This window comes from Physeter macrocephalus, chromosome 6, assembly GCF_002837175.3.
Source record: "Physeter macrocephalus isolate SW-GA chromosome 6, ASM283717v5, whole genome shotgun sequence".
In the NCBI taxonomy this organism is placed as follows: Eukaryota; Metazoa; Chordata; class Mammalia; order Artiodactyla; family Physeteridae; genus Physeter; species Physeter macrocephalus.
This window is the reverse complement of record NC_041219.1, coordinates 54,343,311-54,362,993: the sequence shown is the minus strand read 5'-3', so window position 1 is coordinate 54,362,993 and position 19,683 is coordinate 54,343,311. Positions and strand designations below refer to the sequence as shown.

Below are 19,683 nucleotides of genomic sequence, written 5' to 3'. Positions count from 1 at the left end.
GGAGGGCTGGCGGGTTGGGTCTGCTGCTTCCGCGCTTGGGCCCTGAGGTCACACCCACCCACACACCGCTGGCCAGCGTGGAGTGTCTGAGGCGTAAGTAGACGTGGCTTTGCTAGTTGGGACCAATGGTCCAGAGGAAAGGCCATATTTGGAATGTGAGGTGTCTGTGTACCCACCTAGGTGGAAATAATCAAGAAGGCAGTTAGATTGCAGAGAGAGGTGAGAGCTAGAAATACTGATTTCTAGAGTCATCAGAATAGAAGTACCAGTTAAAGCCATAAAAAATGTATTTGCGTACTCAAGAGAGAATATAGGCGTTATGTTTACTTTTTACTGTTTTCTGACGCTTGCATGAAAATATTAACACATGCCATTCTTTTAATTCTTACATAATATAACTCAGCAAACAGATGGCCTCTGGACACCACCCTATTGTTAAAAGTTCAGAATCGGCTTTATTGGATAAGAACTGCTGGAAGTTTTTTTATAAGGTTTCAGGGCTTTTAAGATCTTTTTTCCATGATTTGCATGTGTTGAGAATGTTTAAGCATTTATGGCACAGTGTATCACAGGTAATTGTGATATTATGTACCCCACAGGCTTTTTGCTGTTTTGACATTTTAAATTAAAGATATGTTCCTGGAAACAAGGAGGATGGGAGGTAAAAATGCTACAGCTGTATTTTGAAGAGGTAAAATAACTGTAGGGTAAAAATATTCCTTACCGAAAACAATTCAGTCTAAATGCTATCGATTTCAGGTTATTTTCTCTATTTTCCTTAAAGAACCTAAAGTTTTCAATCTTTCTGCATTTGATCCCTTAGCAAAAATATCTAGTACCCTTTCTTTTTTTAACTCTTGGCTAGGTTAACCTATTCACTTTAAGTGCCACAGTTATTTCATGAACTAGCCTTTCATATAGTTGGGTAATGAATTGTACTTCACATCTTGATATAATTAGAACTGATCCTTAGCCAGTAAATTTCTGTGTATTTCTAGGACAGTATAATCCTCAGTGACATAAATTAAGAATTTTTAAAAATCAATTATATTATAAACACCACCTGTCCATTAATATTGATTAATAAATCAATAAGTTTCAAAATTAATAATTTTCAAATCCGTAAAAGTAAAAATATATTGATAACTTATGAGTTGATAAAATTAATATTTACTATTATTATTTATCTAACTAGAAGGAGCTACCTGTGTGAGATAGAAGGAATTTTTCTTAACCTAAAAACAGGGAGGCTAGTCAAAAGGACCTACCTGCACATGCCTAGGAAGTGCAGGGGTGCTGCTGGTTCTCGGGGCTGGGGTGTCCTTACCACCAAAATAAAGCTGTAGTTTTGGGTGATTAGATGAACCCAGTTGCAGACTAACTGTGGTCAGATGGCTACAGAGACCTGGACTGGATAGGCTCTCCTGACCTAGAAGTTTCCTAGAAGCGGCTGCTAAGAGTTAGGTCTACTGCAGACACAGCAGTCCCCCACTGCCTGACTCCCCGACCTGTCCCAGGGTTGGGAGGAGGTGAACCAAGGCTTGCTGGGCAGGGCGGTACTCTGTGGGCAGCCTTCGGAGCAGCTTCTGGCTGCTTCTGGCCCCTCGCAGTCCAGCTGTGGCAGCTAATCAGCTGCTGCCCAAATAGCTAAGTCTGTTGTCAAGAAGAAGGTTTTCGCTTCCCCTGTGCCTTTAACCATAGTTGTCTTTTTTCATTCAGTTGGCGATCTTCCTGGTTCTCAGTATGAGGAGTGATTTTTCATCGGTGCCTGGACATTTGGGGTCTGGGTCACGCCCTGTGACTCTGGATCTTATTTAAACCGTCTCTGCCAGCTGGCTTTCGATGGCGCACTCCAGAGAGGAGAGGGTGGTGAGGCCTCATTACTGCCCGGTGGAGGCAAATCCAGGCTCTCCTCTGCCTCTGATAACACTCAGGGAGTGGGGCTCCCCGTCACTCCGGGCAGAGGTATGAATCGTACCCCTGCTCGGCCTCCCCTGACTTATCCCTGCCAGGATGTGTAGGACTCCCTCCATAAGCACTGCGGGGCGGCCTCCTTCCTGCTGTGCAGCACTGGGCCTCCTCTGACACTTCCCAGGGTGGGACTCACTGCTCCGCCCGGCCTGTCCCCGCTGCCACTGGGGGGGCTTGGTTACTGCCCCCTCCTTGGCTTCCTCTGACACCTGCCCGGGGGGAGGAGAGGCTGTGGGGTACAGGCCCCAGCTCACCATTTAGCTTTGCTGCCACGGGTGGCAGTTTTTCCTGTGACCTTTTGAGTAGAGTGATTATTGTCTAAAATGTTTTTATCTTGCTAGGCTGCCCCTTCCCCCTCTAGGCCTCCTGGGCTAGAGAGCTCAGGCTTTGTTGTCTGTGACTGTTGGTGCTTCCAGGTCGCTGGTTTCCAGCTCCAGGTCTGATATATGAGGCAAGAAGAAAATCCAGGGAACTTACCACCTGTGACATTCTTTGGGTCCCAGTGTCCTTAACCAGTCTGTCTTCTCTCCACCTTTTTTATGTTGGTGTGGCTGTAGTTTTACATTTGTATGTATAGCTTACAGATAGTTTTCAGTTTTCCTTTTGTACTTAGCAGAGGTATGGGGAAAAGTATGTCTGCTCCATCTTCTAGAAGCAGAAGTTAAAGCTGACCTTTATTTTTGAAGGAAGACTTAGGCAAAACTACCTTTTCTCTTTAGTAAGACCATAGTTATGTTCTAGGGTTAGATATCTAAGTGACCTCAGTAGCGGCTGAGCTTTAGCGCCAGTATTCAGACAACCCAGCTTTTTTGAAATCACAGTTTCCATCACTACCCTACCCACCAGCCCCAGTCACTTATTGATGTGATTCAGAAAATGATACCTCTAGTAGCAGACAAGTTTTGCTGTCTAGTTTCACTAATTTATTCAGCCACTGATGCCTTTTAAAAGATCCTTAATGGGTATTCATTCCTTATTAGAACCTACCTATGCCTGGTGCTTCTTGTTTATTTCTAGAAATCAGAGTTTTTCAAATACTTGAGTTTATTGAAATGATCAGTGAAGTATTTCCACAACCTTAAATATATGAGATCGTTTAAGATACTTTTTAAAATTTAATCTTTTTTCTGTTTTGTTTTAGAAAGGCCTGATTCTAATAAATGTCAGGGGTTTTTTTCCTTTACACAAAAGACTGAAAGCCATTTAGCTCAATTTCACAAAAAAAGAAGTAACTTTGGAGACTAGAGAAGACACCTAGAACACATTGGTCGTTATTTGCTGATTTTACCAGCGTAACCACATATGAAGGTTTGTGAAAGCACATATGTACCTAGAAATCCTTTTATAATGAAGTCTCACAGAACAGGAAGAACAGGTGGTATTGCAGAGTCTGGCCTTCTGTCAGTTGCTCTCCGTATGGATGGTTTCCAGCAAGAACCCAAATGCTCTCACATCCCTGGGTTTGTTTAAAGATACTTCAGTGTACGTGCTCATGAGTGTACAATTTATAGTTAACTTTATTTTGAGTCAACTCCATTCATTCCTTTTCCACACATGGACCATGATTTTGTAAAAGGAAAGCATAAAATCCCCTCAAAACCTCTTACTTTAAGAATTTTGATCCTTCTTATCTAAAAGGCATCTTTTTTCTGTGTGTGTGTGCTTAAAAGTGCTTCAAATTCTTGAAGATTACCCCCTTGCCTGCTCAGCTATTCCTCAAACAGGGGAAAATGTTTTTACTTTTTTTTATGTAAAAAGCATCAAATAACTTAAAGTTAATTTCTGTGTATTTACTAAGGAAAGGGTGTCCTGTTTGAAGCGAGAGTACTAAACTTTCCTGCTTTGCAGCACTAAATTGTTGGGTTGGAATGCGTTGTAATAGATACCTATAGTTTGTGCCACCATCCTTGAGAAAATGATTTTTTTAAATTTGTGTTTAACACAATCTAAGATTTTTCTTTAATGGAGGGGGGGTCGGTCTTTTCTGTTACATGTGAAGGAATTTAGTGTCACTTTTCTTTTTCGTGGCCTCTCTATCTGTAAAATTTTAACTGTATACTTAGCCGCCCAGATCACGTAATCCATAAACAAAACTGTGCTAAATGCTCTCGGATCCTGACCTTTGTTCACTGGTTTCTAGAATAACAGAAGACATCTACCTACATTTTGTTCTTTTCTTAGATATGATGGTGAGTCTCACTGGATCCGGCTAATATTCCCCCTAAACATTCTGGTCATTTTGCAGAGTGTAGGCCTTCTGTTTCTTTGAGAACAGTTACAACTGGAAGAAATGATCCTTATAACATTAAAACTGGGTTTATTCCAAGTAAAGTAAACCTAACGGGTTACTGTAGGTTTATTGCAAGGGTGAGAAGGATGTGCTAGAAAGTTGAGGCAGTGATCAGGAATAAAGTTTCAATCTCACTTTGTTTTAAACAGTGTCATTTCAGACATTGGTTTGGGTCAGTAGAAACAAGTTGGCCTACAGGGTATTTCATTCCTGTAACTTTGTGGATCTGGCTCTGATTTTTCACCCTAGTATACTGCAGATACACACCACGGGCCTGCCAGAAACAGGACAGCTCTCAAAATTTAGAAATAGAACAGAAATTCTTATAAAGTATTTAAAGTATTTTTTAGTTTTAAAACACTGAATATGTCTTTATTCTCATGTTAATATTTGTTGAAAGAGAGAAAGAATAAGCTTCCATCCTTCAGAGTTCAAAGTTACAGTCTGCATGGCATATAGGAAAGTGTTCTGGAGGCTGAGAAAGAAGGAATATGTGCGTCTCTGAGTTAGGGAAGCAAGGAATCCCACACAAACCTTTCTAAGAACTAAGGAATGATTATAATGAGATGGAAAAACCCAGGTTCCTTTAAAAAAAAAATCAGAAGGTTTGCTGTGTGTTTGTTTTCTTTGCTTTCTACCAAGAGGGGAAAAAAAAGTAGAGTTTTGCTAGGAAATACAGAATATGTAGAAAGAACAGATATCCTATGAGCTTAATGCCGTAAATGGTGATGTATCCAAGTATATCCTTTTAGATAAGAGAAGATTACATGAAACCTTAAGAAAAAAAATCCACTGAGTAACAAAATAAATACCTGAATATCTATAGTCAGAAGTTCTCCTTTTCACACATAAATCAATTTGTATATGAGGAAATCAAAGAAAAGAACCTTATAAGTGCTTATAAACCAGAGTGCCTGGATGCTGGGGTTCGTTTTGAACCTATTATAAGTAACAGCAGTTATGTTTTTATTTGAGATAAAACTCTGCTAGTTAGTTAAAATGTCTATTTTCTTTTCTTTTGGCTGAGATAACTCATTGTGGTCATGCTGGATTTTTCATAGTTATGAGCAATTGTGTTTGGTAAGTATATCTATTTTTAATTAATACAAATGGAAAAGAGCATTATTTAATAAAGGTAATTTCATAGAAAAAGCTTTCAAAATATGAGGCTCATTGCTGGAACAAGAATAAAATATAATCCCAAATGTAACAACCACGGAAAATAGATTCTTGAATTTGACAAACATATGTTAAGAAAAAAATATATATATACATATATATGTATGTGTGTGTATATATATGTATATATATATATATATATATATATATATATATATATATATATACACACACTGGCAATTTTACTAGTTACTAGGTTGATACACGGGTGAATGAGTCTTTGTCCCAGCCCTCACAGACTCACAATCCATGGGAAGAAAAGACATGTAGACAGATTATTAGAATCTGGCAGAGGTTCCAGATAACACTGAAATCCTTTTGTTCCAAACCTAAAGATACTGGATAAGCTTTAACCCCCTCTCAGAATTTGTGATGCATGATTGAGCTCATTGACAGAAAAAATCTGCAGGTGTCAGAAGCAAAGAAGGGTGTGAACTAAAGCAGCAGCAGCCCTGGGCATTATGACCAGTCGTGACCAGTTAGGGCTGGGGCTGAGTTTTAGTGCCCTTACGGGGAAAGAAGGCGGGACTTTAGGATGACATGTACTGGGGACCTGGAACTGAACTTCTGCCGCGAGGTGGGACAGTCAGACGAGTGCCATTCAAGGGAAAGGAAATAAGACTAATTGAGTCAAACCTTTACCACCGGTAGATGAGAAAAGCTTTTCTCTGCCATGACCTTGGGAAGGAACCCCAGGTCCCTTATAAGATGTCAGAATTCTGAAGCCTGTATCTCCAGCAGATTCAGAGTACAGATTGATACTGCCACTGGGTGTGGGAAGCTCCTACCTGAAATATTAGAATAAAAATGTATGCCCCATTAGAGCCTAGCAGAAGCAATTACAGCATCACTGCTGGGATCCTTCCCAGCCCAGACGTCACAATATTCCCGTGGGAAAAAAACAGGTGACCCTTAGGATGAGCTCACAGTCAGTCCACAGCGAGGAGGATGTTAACAGAGGAGATTACTTCTCTGAAGACTTAAGATCCTAGACGGGCAGTATTTTCTTGAAGATTTTAAAATAACTAAAGAGAGGAAGTATAAGGGTCAGAAGGAAGAACAGTGGATACAGGATAGTGTCGTTGTTGAGAGTGTGGGCTCTGAAAATTAAGACAGATGTCAGGCTTCAGAAGAGAAACTGCAGCTTACATCACCAAGAGCTAATATCCCAAAAAAGAGCATTCCTAAAAATGGAGAAGAAAATAACACTTTAATGGGGGGTGGGGGGAATAGTCAAAAGGTAGGAACGGAAGATCATAGGGAAGAAATATAGATAGTCTCTAAACATGAATACACGCCCAACCTCTCTCATATTCAGATAAAGTCAAACTGAGGTGCTATTTGGCCAAAATCAAGGAAGGGTTTAACAGCATATTCAGTTGACAGGGCTGCACATGTCACACACTCTTAAAACTCTACTGGTGGGAGCGCAAGATGTACACCACCTGTGGAGGGAATTTGGCAACATGTAATAAAATGACTTACCTATGTTTTCACTTTTTGACCCAGAAGCTTCACTTCTAGGAATCTGTCCCAAAGACACATTTTCAAAATTACAAAATAACACATATACAAGGTAATTCCGTGTGTGCTACTATAGTGTTTGCTACAGTATTTGTAGTAGCAATAGATTAGAAATGACTCAGATACCCAACAGTGGGATACTGGTTGAATCAATTACAATACATCCAACAGAGTAGAGTGCTGTGCAGCTGTAGAAGGGAGTGGGAAGCGGCTCTATTGTTATGAAGTGACTACTTGAATATGTTGTTAAATGAAAAAGCAAGATGCAGAATAGTGTATTTAATATTCTACTTCTTATGTGAGAAAAGTGGGTAAATCCATAAATGTTTGTGAGAGTGTATGCTTGCTTACAGTTACATAAAGAACAATTTAAAGGTAAATTTTAAATTTACCCCAAAAACTTCCTATGAAAAGAGGAAGGGAATAGGATAGAGAAGGCAGGATTGAAAGCAAGTCTTCTCTGAAAGTACCTGGTTATATAGTTTGACTCTAGAATCATATGGATGTTGTTTTACATAATCAAAAATAAAATTACATCAGAAAGAGGGGAAAGCAATTCCTGAATTTTGTAAACAAACTGAAACAAATGAATCTAGTTATTTATTAAATTGTTGCATAGCCACATACAGCAGAGAATTATTTCCACTAACCTTCTATATTACAGATTTTTCTCTGTCCATTCTCAGTAAGATATACTCCAATGAGAAGAAAAAATAATGCAAAGAAATTTTAAAATTCATCCTGAAGGCATATTGATAGTGATTAATTGGTATTGGTATTTTCAAAGAATTAAATTGATGGATAAAGCGAATAAAAAGTAATTATGGGGCTTCCCTGGTGGCGCAGTGATTGAGAGTCCGCCTGCCGATGCAGGGTACACGGGTTCGCGCCCCGGTCCGGGAGGATCCCGCGTGCCGCGGAGCGGCTGGGCCCCTGGGCCGTGGCCGCTGGGCCTGCGCGTCCGGAGCCTGTGCTCCGCAGCGGGAGAGGCCACAACGGTGAGAGTCCCGCGTACCACAAAAAAAAAAAAAAAAAAAAGTAATTATGTCATTATTGTTAGGAACCAAGGTTTTTCAGCATAAGAGGAAAAAAGATATACAAAGTATAAAATCAAAGAAGTAAAAACTTATTCTTTAAGATGCAGATCTAGAATCTTAAATCTAAATTGAAAATATCACTGTTAATTTATAATTTTCTCCCTCTTAATAAGAAAGAAAGTTTTTCCTAGCTCTCAACTGAAACAACCAGAAAGCAGTAATCCAGCAGCACCGAGCAACCAGCACCCGCTCCTGTCCCACGGAATGAATGTGCTCTTTGGTAAACCAGCTGATTCCAGATCTGGGGCAAGAAATGTACAAGACGAGCTTAGCACATGTTTGCCAGAACGCAAGAGTAATGTCCTGTCAGAAGGACACAGAAAGTCTGCTACCGTACACAGAATGCACAGGATGGTTATTCCGTCCACATTTTGGTCCTAATCAGGACCAAAATTAAACTATCTGATTTCTTTTAAAAGCAAAACAAAATCAGTAGGAAACACACTTTTCTATTAGACCTTGCACTCCAGCTGAGAAAATAAATAGGATGTGAAGGTAGTCTGACCATGACTGCTGTTGGGCTAAATTCAGCACAGTTGCTCCTCTAATCTAGTTGCCATCCCCTGCCTACCACACTGCTTCACGGGAGTCCCCCCAAAGCTGTCCAGCCAGTGGAAAAGGAGCTTTCCCAGCTAGAAGGATAATCTTCAGTCGAGTGTGTATAAATTGACCAACTCAAGACTAATTAATGACTAACTTATACTTTTTCATGAAATGAAGTTTAAAATAAAGCTCGTAGGTAATTTGTTGAAATTTTGCTAAGTTTATAACCAACAGAGTCCGACCCACCTGAAAACGATGAAGATTATGCTTTTCTCATTTTGTATATCAAATACCAAAATAGCAAATTAAAGTTTAATTAAAATTCACTATAATAAAATGATTTCCAAAGTTTAACAAATGTAGGCAGAAATAATTTTAATGCTTTCTTAAAGATAATTATAATTGGAAATAATGCTAGTTAGGTTAAGACTTATTTATGATATGTTTTCTAAAATATCTCAGAATATTTCTAAGTAGTATTATTTCTAAGACTCTTAGGTAGGTTAATAGCGTTATCAGAAACCAAAAAGGAAAGATTAGTGAACAGCCAGGTAACTGTGATCAGAATTCAGACCTTTTCTTTCAGTACCTGGGTTTGAATAACCAACATGTACTGTTTCTTAGCCTAACTAAGTATTCTTCTGTGAAATATATAGTTTCTGTAGCACCTTTTTTGGGCATTGACATCTTAGTCCTAAAAGAAAAGATTAACAGAATAAACGATGAACTTTTCCTCTGGGAGGGGATGTATACCTACATACACAGATATGCGTTTACAGCTTAAAAAGTTTATCTCAGCAAGTTTCCTCCTGTCCTTTTTTTTTTTCTCCTTCCTTCCTTCAAACAACTTTATTCTTCATGTCACGGGACCATGGGAGTTCGGCTCTCTGCACATGCACGTGGCATGGTTCAAGAGGGAAAATATTTGGATATAAAGTACCTTTCCTGCTTGCTGGTCTCAATCTTAAGAAGAGCGTAGAACAAGAGATTCTTGAGCAGAATGTCGTTTATATGATCTGTATAATATCTACTGCTCTGTGAGCTGTCAGTTACTTAATGCTCAACTTCTGACTGTGCAGGAAACAGACTTCACACCAAATTAATGAATATTTGACCTGGGAACACTAGCTAAATTTTGATAAACCTCATGTCTTTCAGAAATGAAGACGTTCTTAGGACTAATTTCTTCATTCGCTTACATGGATCAAATAAGTAACCTGTGGTCTTATCTGTCTCCTGTGATCAGTTCTTGTGCGAGGCTTTCATTCTCATTCCTGAGAAATACTTGAGATACATCCTGCCTTGAAAGTGGATTTGCATGTGCTTTATTAGTTCTTCTCTAAGTTTTTAAACTCACCCTAGGTATCAGGCATTAAAGACTGCGTGTCATGTTCTAAGATAATAACTATCCAAGTGTACTTTTGCTGCAGGGTCCTGTTAAAGTCCACGGGGAAATGTTTCTTACCCACGTGAAAGTGAGTGAGGTGCAGCATGTTGTCACTTTCCAGTGCGCCCCTTTGCCCTTTGCTCTCTCCCTCACACTTCCCCAGAGCTGCCTTGCAGACGACTCTCCATTTGTCATAAGTACGGCTTGACATAAGAAACAGTGCCCCTACATATTTTCAAGGTCCCTGTAAGTCATCTCAGAAAAGAGAAATTTGATATCACAGACAATTTCTTGATAAGTATTTTCTCTGCTGTCATTATATCCTGGAGGGAGGAACTGGCTTAGAAATGTGCATATATTACTAGGTGAAAATGTAAAGAGCCCAAATGCCCAGCAATATGGGACTCGTTAAACATCTATTCAACTGAATACTATGCAGCCAGTTAAAATTAGGTTTTAGAATAATACTTAATGACATGAAAAGAAATGTTCATAACGATGGTGATAGCTGAAATTTATTGGGTGTTGGTTGTATGCCACGCACCTTTCTAAGAGCTTGTATTTAACTCCGTTAATCCTAACAACAGTCTTATGGGGAGAAGGTATTGTTATTCTCATTTTAAAGGTGAGGAAATTGAGGCCCCGAGCACTTGAGTAGCTTGCCCCAGCTGAGCTAGCTGGTAGGAGGCAGAACTAGAATTCAGGCCCAGGCACTTTGGCCCTACCCTTGCTCAGGCATCATTATGTGAAAAAATACTGAAGAAAAATCTCTCTAAACTTTTTTATGGAACTAGACAAAATGTTTTAAATTCATCTAGAAAAGAAAATGTGTCAAAGATACCCAATCAGATTTTGACAAAGCAGAATTGGTGGAGAAGGACAACATGTCCTACCAGATATCAAAATATACCATAAGATATAGCAATTTTTAAAATGCCATATCGTAGCAGAAATAGAGAATAAATCGGAAAAGCATGCTACCTTTTATGTTCATAGGGAAGAGGCTGAACAGGTGCACCTAAATATTAACAATGATTATCACTGGTTAGAGGAATTTACAGGAAATTTTTCTTGTTTTTTTTTTCTTTTTGTGTTTTAGATTATCTACAGTGAACATTTTTGAATCATATGTTAGCAAATGTATTTTTAATGCTTTTAAAACTTCAGGGATTTTGTTGTGGTTTTTTTTGCGGTCCGCGGGCCTCTCACCGCTGTGGCCTCTCCCGTTGCGGAGCGCAGGCTCCGGACGCGCAGGCGCAGCGGCCATGGCTCACGGGCCCAGCCGCTCCGCGGCACGTGGAATCTTCCAGGACCGGGGCACGAACCCGGTTCCCCTGCATCGGCAGGCGGACTCTCAACCGCTGCGCCACCAGGGAAGCCCAAAACTTCAGGTTTTAACAATATTGCTGTTTGATTATATGCATAGTGTTTGTACCATGCATTTTCTGAATTGCTTGCTCTGCAAAGGGAATTCTCTAAAATGTTTTATATATATATATTGCATTCACCTGGGTTTTAAATTAACCAAGCACACAGAATTACCAATCCAGTCCTCCATTTTGGTGAACATGGAGAAGAGGGATAATAATCCTCTTCTGGCCTAGGGTTGAAGAGAAGGGTTTCAGAATCCTCAATTCATTTCCAAAACCTGAATTGTTTATTGGTGGTGTAAAGAAAAGCTATTGAATTTTAATATATAGCTTCTGTCTGATCACCTTGCTGAACTTTATTGTAAATTGTAATCGTTTTTCAGTTGATTCTCTTGGATTTTCTAGGTATATAATGATTTCATTTCCAGATAATGATAACTTTTCCCCCAATATTTATGGTCTGTATGTTATATAACACCTCCCCCAAATGGAATAGTTGTTAAAAAGGGTGAGTTGAGTAATTTTATGGTAACCTGGAAAGATGGGTCCTATATATTGATATCACGAAGTGAAAAAATAGAGTTAGCAGAGTTCTATCCTATATGTCGTATAATCCAGTCTTTATTTTAAAAAATAAAAACAAGCACTGCAGTAAAGTGCTTAATTTAGGGAGATTCCTCCTCCCTCCGAAATTCCCGTGGAAATTTAGGTGCTTATCTTAGCCTACTTGGGCTGCCATAACAAAATACCATAGACTGAGTGACTTAAACCACAGAAACTTATTTTCTCACCATTCTGGAGGCTGGGAAGTCCAAGAGCAAGGCGCCTGCTGCCTTGGTTCCGGTGAGAGCCCTCCTCCTGGCTCACGGAGGCCTGCTCACTGTGTCCCCATGTGACAGGGGCACTCACCTCCCGCTTCCTCTTCTTACAGGGCCGCAGTCCCATCAGATTAGGGCCCCACCTTGTGACCCCGCTGAACCCTAACTTATCTCCTAAAGGCTGTCTGCAGACACAGTCGGCTTGGGGGTTAGGGCCTCAACATGAATTTTGAGGGGACCCCGTTCAGTCCATAATAGTGTCTAAACTTTCTTCCCCCAGTATCCTCAGAAATCCTATGTTTAATTTATTTTATTTCAGATGGGGTTCGTTTTATCCTTTCTTAGGACATTCTTAAGGCACTTGTTACTTTGCAGTGGGTCACAGAAATTTTACCTACATTTAACCTTCTGTATCATTTCCTCTTAGACACAAAATCGAATGAAGCTCATGGCGGACAATTATGAGGATGACCACTTCAGACCCTCCCCTTCCAGTCAAAGCAACCATAAACCCTCCCCAGACCAGGTAAGGCCGCTTTTGATTGTCTTGTGAAAAACAGTATGCTCTTATTTTGATGTGTTTTGTACTAGCACATTACAGATTCTGGGGTACAAGTTAGAAAAATAAAAATCATCAGTTCCTGAAAACTTTTTTTTTTTTTTAAACACAGAGTCAGTTTCTGTAGAGGGCGGTGGTACATGATTCTGAATATTTTAAGAGGAGATACTCAGCGGATTTGAGGACACTAAAGAATCCTTGAGATGAGAAAAAAATTTAATCTTCTCGGAGATACTCACTAATTTGTAACTGTCCTGCTTTTCTTCTTTAAGAAACCGTGCCTCGGTAGAAAAACAAAACTTGCCTCGTGAGCTCAGCCAGGCACGCACAGTGCAGTGTAACCGTAACTATTGAATATGATTTAATTGCAAATTTAAAAATCTCTGCTCATCACCTAGTAGGTGTGAAGATTGAAACTCAGTTTCTTCGCTCCCATTCCCTTGGTGGATCCCTCCATCTATGTCGTTCTTAAATTGTTGCCTTCAGCTTCTCATCAGTGCAAAAGAGGCAGTGATGCGTCAGCCTGAAGGGGAACCATATTCAATGCCAGTTTTTTTGGAAGAAGGAAACTCTCCCAAGATCTTGAATATGATGGATGGGGGAGAGTAGTGAACAGATTACCTCATATCCCATTGCCAAAAGTCAGATTTCAACATCTCCATCACACTCAATCTTAAAATATACAGCTGAGGGAGAAAAATAATAGTTAAGTAATTACATCCATATGACGAAAGAGTCAAGGAAAACTCCCCCACTGAGCATCTCCTCCAAATGATAGCATAGCTTTGTCTTAGGAGAAGAAGAAGAAATACTGCAGGTGAAAGCAGCAATAATATCGAAAATGCAATTTTTTTCTAAGATTCAGAAGGTATAGTCATGGTTTGATGACATTTTCTTAGCCAGTTGAAGCAGGCCTTATATTTTAGAGGGAAAACAGTACAATCTTTGACACAGGTAGAATGGAGAACTGTCTGCCTTGATGTCGGCAGTCTGTCCCTGCCAAGACATCATTTTGCTTGTTCTGCCTGCTTCTTGATACCTGGAATTAAGTTTGTGCCAGTGTATATAAGATAAGAGATCCTTTCCTTGAAGCAGGTTTCGCTAATACATACAAGGAGTTGGATACCTCGCAGTAGTGGGAGGCAAACAGGAATGGGGAAAGGCTGAGGAAAAGGCACAAAATAAAGAAAAGCCTCCCACTTGGTAATGTTGCCCAGATCCAGCAGTGGATAGAGAGAGCGTCTCGGAGAGGTCGGAAGGCTGAAAGTACAGTGACAAACTAATTACGCGTCAGAGCCTGATGTAAAAAGGGTCAGGAGATTAGAGACTGTTTGCTGCTGCTACAGTGTGCTTGTGTCTCTGTTTTGAATACTAACCAGCTCTTTTCGTTCCCACGCTGCTCTGGGGTCTCTGCCGTCACGTAGGACGAGGAGGAGGGCATATGGGCATAGCCGTCCACGTGCTCCTAGGGCAGCCATTTGTTCAGCACGGTGAGAAACGGCTCTCCTTAACTACAGACACGCGTTCTGTTTGTTTGCCGTCACTTTTTTTCACACGATCATCTCACGTCTTGTTTCTCTGTAATTCACTAAATCCTTGGTGTGCTCTCTGCCTTCTCATTTCACCTGATTCCTGTGTGTATTGCTATGCTTCTGACATAGTGGGGTTTGGGGTTTGTGGCTTTTTTTCTTGTTGTGTGTTAATAGTCACTTTTATAATTTCTTTTATGCATTTTTGGGAGAACTTCCAGGGCATGTAACTATTGATAAATTTCTCCTGTTGTTATTTTATTTATAAACTACTCTGTCTAGCATGATTTTACAGTGTCCCGGTAAGGTTTATAGTGACTTACATCAAACTGGAAATAGAAAATTGATCAGATACTCTGCCAGTAGGTTTGGGATATTCTTTTTATGATAAGTTAAATTCTATAGTCTTAAAAAAAAAACAAACACCTGTACTGTGGACTAAAACCTTTAGTTTCTGTCTCTAGAAGAATATGCTCTGCATTCGCAGGGTCAGTAATTCGTCCAGAGTGCCTACCCTGGACAACCCCTAGAGCTTGGCTATTACCCCCAAACTGTCCTTATAAATGAAGAGAAATAAAGAAGCAAAAGAAGACTTTTTAAAAAGTCGGTCTACAGAGTTCTTTTTCCCTCTTTTATGGATTGCTGCCGTGTTAAACGGTTGCCAGGACACTGTCTAGATTCTCCTTTCCAGGCCAATTGGCTAGAAAATATAGTCCAGCTGTGTCGGTATCTCTCTTTGATCCCATGCCCTGGAGGTTTGACTGAGGAAATCCTTTTCTTAGAAAAAATAATAATTATGATGAGTAAGTTCACACGTATTGGTGGCCTTGCACCCCTGGATTCACTGCTCGTGCTTACTGGCCATCTCACTCTGCTGGAGTTGGTTCCTCCTGAAAAGTCTGTGTCTTGGTGTTACCCTCCTTAAAATGCTGAGGGTCGTGTAGACCTCCCGCTGCAGACGCAGCCGAGGAGAACAATGGGGTAAGCTGTGGAAAGAGGCGTGCGCTGTGAAGACGGGAAACTTTCCATGTGGCTTTATCCTGAGGCTGTGAAAGAAGCTGAAATGTGTGATGCCAAACCGCAAAGCTCTCTGGGTCTCTATTCCCGCCCTGCAAAGAGGTTCATCCGTGCCATTTTTCTAGGTTCCACATACGTGCATTAATATACAGTATTTGTTTTTCTCTTTCTGACTTAACTTCACTCTGTATGACAGACTCGAGGTCCATCTGCACGGAAGCAGAGGACGGGCGTGTGGACACAGGGGGTGGGGAAACGGGTGTGGGATGAATTGGGAGATTAGGATCGACATAAATACACCGCCATTGTGTAAAACACATAGCTAGTGGGAGCCTGCCGTACAGCACAGGGAGCTCAGCTCAGTGCTCAGTGGGGACCTAGATGGGTGGGATGGGGGGCGTGGAGGGAGGTCCAACGCGAGGGGATATATGTATACCTATAGCTGATTCACTTCGTTGTGCAGCAGAAACTAACGCAACATTGTAAAGCAATTATCCTCCAGTTAAGAAAAAAAAAAAAAAAGCTCTTTGAACCCTGCACTCCAGACAAAGCTGAAGCTGAGAAAGTCTGTGTGCTAATTCTCTTTATCTACACTACACCCTGCGGTGGGGGGGCGGGGGGGGGCGGGGGGGGGGGGGGGGGGGGGGGGGGCTCTTTATCTACACTACACCCTGCGGTGGGGGGGGGGGGCGGTGGGGGGCGGTGGTGGAGTTGGTCATTGTGGAGCCTGTTGGGGCCACGCAGGAGTTGAATGTAGTTCAGCAGGCTCCTCCCCCAATGTGAAGCGGCCTTGTCTGTTCTGGCAGAACACAGGAGCTTCTGTGCAGGCCTTAGCAGGAAGCCCAGCCCCGTTGGTGTCATAGGAAACACGGCCCATAGGTAACCTCACCAGGAGACTGAGAAATGAGCCACCTTCACATGACCTTGTTCCTGAGTCTCCGTTCTCCTTTTTCTTCTCCCACAATAGAATCTAACTCCTAACAAGCGTTCAAATGCTACCAATTTTTTTTTTAATTATTGCACTATTGATCTTACTGCACTAAAATATTAACAGTCGTTGGTTTAACAAAGTGCAGTTGCAATTAGCTGGCCACAGCTGGAGTTTCTATGGTAGAGTATTTCAAGTTTTCTAATATGTGCTGTGAATATAATTATATTATAAAGATTTTACCTAAAGAAATGCATGAGTGATCCCTAAAACACTGCCCGAGTCTTGACTTGCTAGCCACTTTACTTGCTAATTCTACAGAGAACAGATTTTCTTAACAAAATTTCAAGCTTTTGAAGTTGATGATTTGCCTTATCAAACTTAAGAACATAAATAATGTTTTGTGTGTAAAAATTTTTTAAAACACCATGTGTACCAGCAAAGTATGAGCCTTACTAGATGTAATCATTTCTCAGACTTAACGCTTTATGGCCCAGAAAATGATCATCTTGGTGAACTTACCATGTGCTCTTGAAAAGAATAATATTCTTTAGTTATTGCATAGAGTGTTCTATAAATATTGATAGGTCCAGGTGGCTGACAGGGTTGTTCAGATCTTCTATGACTTTGCTAAAAATTGGCAGGGGGGTGGGGGGCAGTCTGTTAAAGGCTGAGAGAGGAGTATTAAGATCTCCAGGTATAAGTGGAATTATTCTGTTTGTCCTTTGAATTCTTAATTTTTGCTTCATGTATTTTGAAGCTCTGTTATTATTTGCACACCCATTTTTGATTCTTGTATACTCTTGATAAACTGACCTCCTTGTCATTATGAAATATCCCTCTTTATTTTCCAGGAATATTCTTTGTCTTCAAATCTACTTTCTTAGTCTTAAGTCAACAAGGAGCAGTGTAAACTAACACGAAAAGTCACTCTGTCTTGTCTGGCAATAACAGGCATTCAATTAATACTTATTGAATATTGACTTTCTAGTGTTTTCTGGAGAGCATATTGCCAGATAACATCATTTCCTTTATATATAAAAGTATATGTTTATTTTTTATGCTGTTATTTTAGACATCTCACAGAGCAGCAGTCCCCAACCTTTTTGGCACCAGGGACCGGTTTTGTGGAAGACAGTTTTTCCACAGCCGGTGGGGGGGGCGCGGTGTGGGGGGATGGTTTGGGGATGATTCAAGCGCATTACATTTATTGTGCACTTTATTTCTGTTATGATTACATTGTGATATATAATGAAATAATTATGCGACTCACCATAATGCAGAGTCGGGGGAGCTTGTTTTCACTTGCCACTCGCTGATAGGGTTTTGAAATGAGTCTGCAGGCAGTTGATTTATGACGGTCTCTGTGCAGTCAGACCTCTCTGCTAACGATGATCTGCATTTGCAGCCGCTGCCCAGCGCCAGCATCACCGCCTCAGCTCCACCTCGGGTCGGTCATCAGGCATTGGATTCCCATAAGGAGCACGCAACCCAGATGCCTCGCGTGCGCAGCTCGCAGCAGGCTTCACGCTCCTGTGAGAATCTAACGCCGCCGCTGCTCTGACGGAGGTGGAGCTCAGGCGGTAATGCGAGCGATGGGGAGCGGCTGTAAATACAGATGAAGCTTCGCTCCCTGGCCGCTCCCCTCCTGCTGTGCGGCCCAGTTCCTGACAGGCCATGACCGGTAGCGGTCCGTGGCCCGGGGGTCGGGGACCCCTGTCATAGAGGGTGAGATGCTATGGACAAAAAGGTATTTACTTTAGGAAGTTAGTAACCTCCCAGGTTAACTGTGCATTGGCCCTAGCCTTGTGATATTTATCACTGAAGGAAGAAAAAGAAAAAGAACCTTATAATAATATAGTGAGGAGGTACTCCAAGTTAAATCATAAGAGAAAATAATAATCTGGTTGCACACACAGTGTAGAGTGGTTTCAGTAGAGAGGTAATAGAAGAATGGGAGCTTTATGAGCACCTGACTTTAATGATCTTTGCCTACATTTTGACTATTCTCCTGACGTTTATTTAAACCAAAGCTCATTCTCTACGTGGCAACCCCCTCCCCCCCATTTTCTTGAGATATAAGTGACAAATAGCATTGTATTAATCCAAGGTTCACAACATAATGATTTGGTATATGTATATATTGCCAAATGATCACCACAGTAAGTTTAGTTAACGTCTGTCACCTCACATAATTACAGGTTTTTTTCTTGTGATGAGAACTTTAAGGTCTACTCTTTTAATAACTTTCAGATATACAATAGACACCATGCCTTATATCCCCAGGGCATATTTATCATATAACTGGAAGTTTACACCTTTTGACCCCCTCAACTGTTTTACCCACCCCCAAACCCCACCACAGGCAACTGCCAAATCTGTTCCCTGTATCTATGAGTTTGGTTTTTCTAGGTTCCACATGTAAGTGAGATTGTAGAGTATTTGTCTTTTTCTTTGTCTGACTTATTTCACTAGCATAATACCCTCAGGGTCCATCCATGTTGTCACAAATGGCAGGATTTTCTTCTTTTTTATTGGCTGAATAATATTACTCTGTGTGTGTGTGTGTGTGTGTGTGTGTGTGTGTGTGTGTGTGTGTACAGTTGGCTCTTCAACAACGCAGGTTTGAACTGCACAGGTCCACTAATACATAGATTTTTTTTTTTTTTTTGCAATAGTAAATAGTATAGTACTACACAATCGGCAGTTGGTTGAATCTGCAGTTATGGAATGATGGATACAGAGGCACCACAGAACAAAAGGCCAACTATAAGTTATATACAGATTTTTGACTCTTCAGAGGGTCAGTGCCCCTAACCCCTGCATTGTTCAAGGGTAACTGTATATACACCACATTTTTCTTTAAACATCAGTGGACAGGTAGGTTGTCTGTGTGTCTTCGCTATTATAAATAACACTGCAGGGAACACAGGCGTGCAGATATCTTTTCAAGATAGTGATTTTATTTCCTTTGTATATATACTCAGAAGTGGAATTGCAGGATCATATGGTAGTTCTATTTTGAATTTTTTGAGGAATCTCCATGCTGTTTTCCATAGTGGCTGCATCAATTTACATTCCCACCAGCAGTGCACAAGGGTTCCCTTTTCTCCACATCCTCACCAACACTTCTCACTTGTCTTCTTGGTAGTTACCAACAAGTGTGAGGTGATATTTCATTGTGGTTTTTATTTGCATTTCCCTGATGATTAGTTATGTTGAGTGCCTTTTCATGTACCTGTTGGCCATCTGTATGTCTTTTTGGAAAAATGTCTATTTAGATCTTCTGCCCACTTTTAGTTGAATTTTTTGCTATTGAGTTGTATGACTTCTTTATAAATTTTGGATATTAGCCCCCTATCAGATATATGATTTGCAAATATTTTCTCCCATTCACTAGGTTGTCTTCATTTTGTTGATGGTTTCCTTTGTTGTGAAGAAGCTTTTTAGTTTGATGTAGTCCCACTAGTT

The 19,683-nt window shown here is 40.7% G+C and overlaps 1 protein-coding gene across 44 annotated transcripts in view; it reads left to right on the top strand.

Annotated features, from left to right (window-relative positions):
• Positions 1 to 19,683, top strand: part of ERC1 (ELKS/RAB6-interacting/CAST family member 1) — a 573,654-nt gene that overhangs the window by 360,185 nt on the left and 193,786 nt on the right. For all 44 annotated transcript variants that reach the window (XR_008617636.1, XR_008617631.1, XR_008617632.1 and 41 more), the window contains one exon: positions 12,607 to 12,705. Coding sequence is in view for 22 of the 44 variants with exons in the window: in XM_055085407.1 (XP_054941382.1) it covers positions 12,607 to 12,705 (99 nt within the window). In the remaining 22 variants the exon portion in view is untranslated. The remainder of the gene's footprint in view (positions 1 to 12,606; positions 12,706 to 19,683) is intronic.